Raw genomic sequence first — 5,241 nt, forward strand, 5'->3', positions numbered from 1 at the left:
GCAGGAGAGGAAGGCCCTCTATGAGGTGGATTGATTCAGTGACTGGGGTAATTGGCATGGGTGTATTGGAGACAGTGTGATTAGCACAGGATGGAGCAGGGTTTAGGGCTGTTGTACATAGAGTCGCTATGTGTTGCAAGTGACTCGATGGCACATAACAACAACAACAACAACAGGCATTAGTGAGATGCAATGGACCAGCTTTGGCCATTTTGAATTAGGTAATCATATGGTATACTAAGCAGGGAATGAAAAACAGTGAAAGAATGGTGCTGCATTCATAATTAAAAAGTCAATTTCAAGTTCTATCCTGAAATATAATGTTGTGAGTGGGAGGATAATAGCCATTTGCATACAAGGAAGACCTATTAACACAACTGTTATTCAAAAATGTGCTCCTGTATCTACAGTCAAAGAGGAAAAAAACAGAATTTTTACCAAGCTTTGCAGTCTGAAATTAACTGAACTTGCAATCAGGATGTGTTAATGATAACTGGTAACTGGAATGCAAAAGCAGGAAATAGTGAAGAAGAAACAGTATTTGGAAAATATGTGCGTGGAGATTGAAATGAAGCTGTAAATAGAATGATCGTATTTTATATTTACAATGATTTATTCATTGCAAATATTTTTCTTTTTTTAAGATATTTTTTAAAATTCATTTTCATTTTACAGAGACTTTGGACTTCCATTCATTTATTATTGCATTTTTCTCTCTGACCAACCCTCTCCCCCAAGTCATTCTCCTCTCTGAAAAGTAAAAAAACAATTCCTTCACTGTTATACAATTCCTCCTCCCAAGTGCACTCCACTATGCAGCCTTCATTCTGGACTCCTGTCATAATAATAATATCTAATATATCATTTTTAAACAGTTCTCTCCATCATCTGTTTCAATGCAGTATACATTATTTGTCCCCTCTTTCTCAATCTCCCCTCAACCCCAATATTAGTCCCGTTTTACAACAGTGGCACTATGCAGTATTTGTCTGTTTGTGACTGAGATATTTCACTCAGCATAAAGTCCTCCAGGGTCATCCATTTTGAATACTATTTCATGAGTTATTTTTCACTGGAGCATAGTATTCCATTGTATGATTATACCAGAGCTTCTCTATCCATCTGTTTGTTGATGGGCACTTAGGTTGCTTCCAACTCTTTCCTATTGTGAACAAAGCTGCAATGAACATATATCTGCTCGGGTGGCAGTTATGGTTTTAGGGGTATATTCCCAGTAGTGGAATTTGCTGGGTCAAATGGCATGTCTATTTGCAACTTCTTGAGAAAGCGCCATACAGTGTTCCATAGCGGTTGCACCATTTCACACTCCCACCAACAGTGAATAAGGGTTCCAGTTTCTTCACAATCTCACCAGCATTTGATGTTTGAAGCTCTGTTAAATTTTGCTATTCTTACTGGGGTGAGATGATATCTCATAGTTGTTTTGATTTGCATCTTTCTTAGAGCTAGGGTTTTTGAACATTTATTTCTTCATGTGCTTGTTTGCCATCTGAATGTCTTCTTTGGTAAAGTGTCTATTCATATTCTGTGCCCATTTTTCACTTGGGTTATTTACCTTTATCTTCTTGTGGTGCTCGAGTATTTTATGAATTCTAGACGTAAGTCCCTTGTCTGACATATCATTACCAAATATTTTTTTCCCCATCTGTGGCTTTCCTTTTTACCCTGTTGGAGAAGTTCTTGGATGTGCATAGTGATTTGATTCTTTTTCATCTATTTTATCCTCTCCTGGTTGTAGAGCAAATATTTTTTCTAAAAGACACAACAACTTTACACATGGATTTCATCTGATAGGCTGTACAGGAATCATACTGACTACAATTGTTGGAGAAGCTTAGCATTGGCAGTCAAAGTAGGCCAGGGCATACTGTGGGTCAGATCATTAATTATTCATATACAAGTTCAGATTGAGGCCAAAGGAAACTAAGTCCACAAGAGCCAAGATATGATCTTGAATCAATTCCACTGGAATTTCATTATCATCTTAAAAATAGGTTTGAGGCATTGAACATTCATGACAGAAGACCAGATGAGTTGTTGGATGGTATCTAGGATATCATCCATGAAGAAAGCAAAAGGTCATTACAAAAACGGGAAGTGTGAGGACGGCACAGGATATAACAGGGTTCAGATATTGTGTTCATAGGTTTGCTATGAGTTGTACTCGACTCAACAGCACTTAACAACAATATCCCTGAGGTACTCACTCTTACATTAATCAACCATGTAAGTCAAAAAGGTAGCATCTGACCAACACAAAGCCCTGAAGAAAGGAAGGGGTAGGACAGAAGGACCAATGAGAATGAGAATTACAGATAGGTAAGTGGTTAAACTGTGTGTGGTTAATGTTATAAAACAGAATTTGTATGGATAGTTGAAGGAAAGCCTCTTTTGCTCAGTAAACTCTAATTCAAATGACAATTCAAAGAGAAAACCCAAACCAACCCATAAATTATTCTCCCATGCCCTCCATGCCAGCAGGTATTAGCCATCCCCCACTGATTGGCCTTTCAGACATGCTGCTCAGTGCAGTGTGGCTAGGGTGGACAGGGACATGTTGCTCACTTACCCTGGTCAAAGCCATTGTGTCTATAATGGGCCAATGCCAGCTCTTCAACGGAACACAGCATGGTGGTGGGGACACTGGCTTCCTCGGCCTCCAGCACAAACACAGACTTCCCCAGCCCACTCTGTGGGCACATCCTACCAGTGATGGTAACCTGAGACAGCAACAGAAGAATACTAATTATCCAAAATCCAATTAAAGTCCCTGAATAACTGGCATTTGCGTCTTAATGACAAACTTTTCTACACTCACCTGAAATCACCTGCTTAGCATAGCACACAAGTGTGTTATGCACCCTGTCACACCAGGGAGACAAGGGTCGTCACTGTCTGGCTCTGAGCAGAGATAGGGTGACTGGAGTCTGCCCTCAGCCCACCGACTGAGCAAGGGCAAATGGGAGATGCTGCAACGTTCACACCTTAGGGCTTTGTAGAAGGCCACTCTACTCCAGCCGTAACTCAAGAAGCCAAACAGCCCAGAGTCAGTAATTAGGAGAGTGTGACAGTGGTAAGAGATGGCCAACTCAGTGTTCACAAATGAAGACACAGTTTTCTAAGTCTTAAAGAAAATCCAGACCAGAAGAGTATACTGAGTTTGCTCTCATTCAGAAAAAGTCAAGAAAATGCATTTAAACCCAAAGGGCATTTACTTACATGTTTTACATCTTCCACAAGGATTTCTGGGAGTTTGCAGAGGAGGTACTTGAACTTCTTACAGCTTGGAGACTCTCTCAGGCGCACTGCTCTCTGATACAGTGAGAGTCGATGTCCTGTTCTTACGTCCGGATCTGCCAAACCTTCAAGGATGCAATGAATAGCCTACAAACAGCATGGGCCCTCATCAGGATCCTAGAAAAGGCCCTACAGCATTCCCATAGTTTAAGCTGACAGAAAAACTCACTATAATTAATCAATTTTGTTAATTATCAAATGAGGAACTCAACCCAAATAAAAATTAAGGTTTTATTTATTGTCTTAAATTTTATTGACATTTTAAATACACAATTATCATGTATTGAGGGAGTTAACACTGTGAACCTAAAGGTGGCACTACTCTGGTGGTTTGCATCCACCAGCTATGGGAGAGAGACGGGCAATTTCCTTTTGTGAGATTTAGTCTCTGAAAACCCAGCGGAAGGTCAGCTATGACTTGGTTCTGACTTGAAAGCACTGAGTATCATGTAGTACATTCCTCACAACTCTGTGCTATAAACTCTAACCTCTATACATGTGATTAGAGAGCTCTGGGAGCTTAGCAGTAAGGAGTGATGCTGCCAAACAGGTGTAACAGGGCATTATTCAGATTCAGCCATAAAGAGAGCAATGTTCTGAAGGATGCCTCCATATAAGATGGACCTTCAAAACACTATGCTGACTAAAGAAGCCAAACACAAGGACCACTATCACACACTCGATCCCATTATAAAGAAGTATCTAGAACAGGAAATTCATAGAAGCAAATTCAAGAGTATCAAGGAGTGGGGACAGGAAAGATGGGGGAGTTACTATAAATGGCTAGTAAGTTTCTGTTTAAACTCATCACAATTGAGTTGATTTCATTCCCCTTATGGTTTTCTGAGGCTATAAATCTACAGGAAGAGAATGTCCAACTTTCTCCTGAAAAGCACACTGACCTTTTAGTTAGCAGTCTAATATGTAACATATACTACCAGAGTTCCTTCAGGGTGATGAAAAAGTTTTGTAAACAAAAGGAAGTCAAAGCTGTACCTGGTCAATATAAATTACATCACTTATCAATGGTTAAAATGTCTAATTTAATGACATATATTTTAACTCAATTAATAAAAAATCTTGGGAAGATGGGGCTGGGAAGATGGGGCTGAGAAGATTGCTTTTGTGGCTCACCTGCCCTAAGGCACAGAACAGTCCAGAGTGGTTTGAATCCACTAGCTGCCCCTCAGGAGAAATAGGGGCAATCCTCCCACATGATCTACAAGCTCTGAAAACCTGCTGCAGGGTCAGGTATGAGTTGGAGTTTTGTGAGTGAACCCTAAAGAAGCTAGGATGTTGTCTCAAGTGTTGGCTGCTAACCAAAGGTTTCACTAAGGGAAAAGATGGGCAGTCTCCTTCTGTAAAGATTTACAGCCCTGAAAACCTGGGTATATGGTCACTATAAACACAAAGTCAATCAAAGGCAACATCCTACTCACTACCACTAGAAAAACAAAGTTCCCAGTGGCCAAGTTTTCTCCTGCACTCAGATGCCCAATCATGGTGAAACCACCTACACAGCACTGCTGTGGCCAAACACCACAGATGTGGTGCCAGGCTTATTGATGCCACAGCCCCGTGGTCCTCCTCTGGGTGCAAGGGTCAGAGTTACTCAACAATACAGCTCAGAGAAAAGCAAAATACTTCAACAACAAGGCTCAACTACGAAAGGAAGGTGGGGTTTTCATTTCTTTTACCAACTTTTCTACCTGAGGTACTATGCAAGAAATTAATTCATTAAATTACCCTTTCTGAGAGATGTAACTGGGTATTTCTGTCATCACAGGAGACTAGAGCGAGGGCTGCATGGTGGAGGGGACCTGGGGGAGGGTTTGTAAAACAATGAAAGAATCTTTTCTTTTACTTTTCCATAATTTTTGGACTCATGTACTTATAACTTGTTAGTCAAATTTGTGTCTTCTA

At 40.4% G+C, this 5,241-nt stretch overlaps 1 protein-coding gene across 1 annotated transcript in view; it reads right to left on the bottom strand.

The window, feature by feature from the left end:
- The window catches only part of FAN1 (FANCD2/FANCI-associated nuclease 1), a 58,047-nt gene that overhangs the window by 26,973 nt on the left and 25,833 nt on the right, over positions 1-5,241 (bottom strand). Inside the window, exons 8-9 of the mRNA XM_006902939.1 lie at positions 3,241-3,405; positions 2,591-2,741 (exon numbers count right to left, since the gene is read on the bottom strand). Of these exons, the coding sequence (XP_006903001.1) occupies positions 2,591-2,741; positions 3,241-3,405 (316 nt within the window). The remainder of the gene's footprint in view (positions 1-2,590; positions 2,742-3,240; positions 3,406-5,241) is intronic.

This window comes from Elephantulus edwardii, unplaced genomic scaffold, assembly GCF_000299155.1.
Source record: "Elephantulus edwardii isolate Elephantulus edwardi_28Jun2011 unplaced genomic scaffold, EleEdw1.0 scaffold00473, whole genome shotgun sequence".
Lineage (NCBI taxonomy): Eukaryota > Metazoa > Chordata > Mammalia > Macroscelidea > Macroscelididae > Elephantulus > Elephantulus edwardii.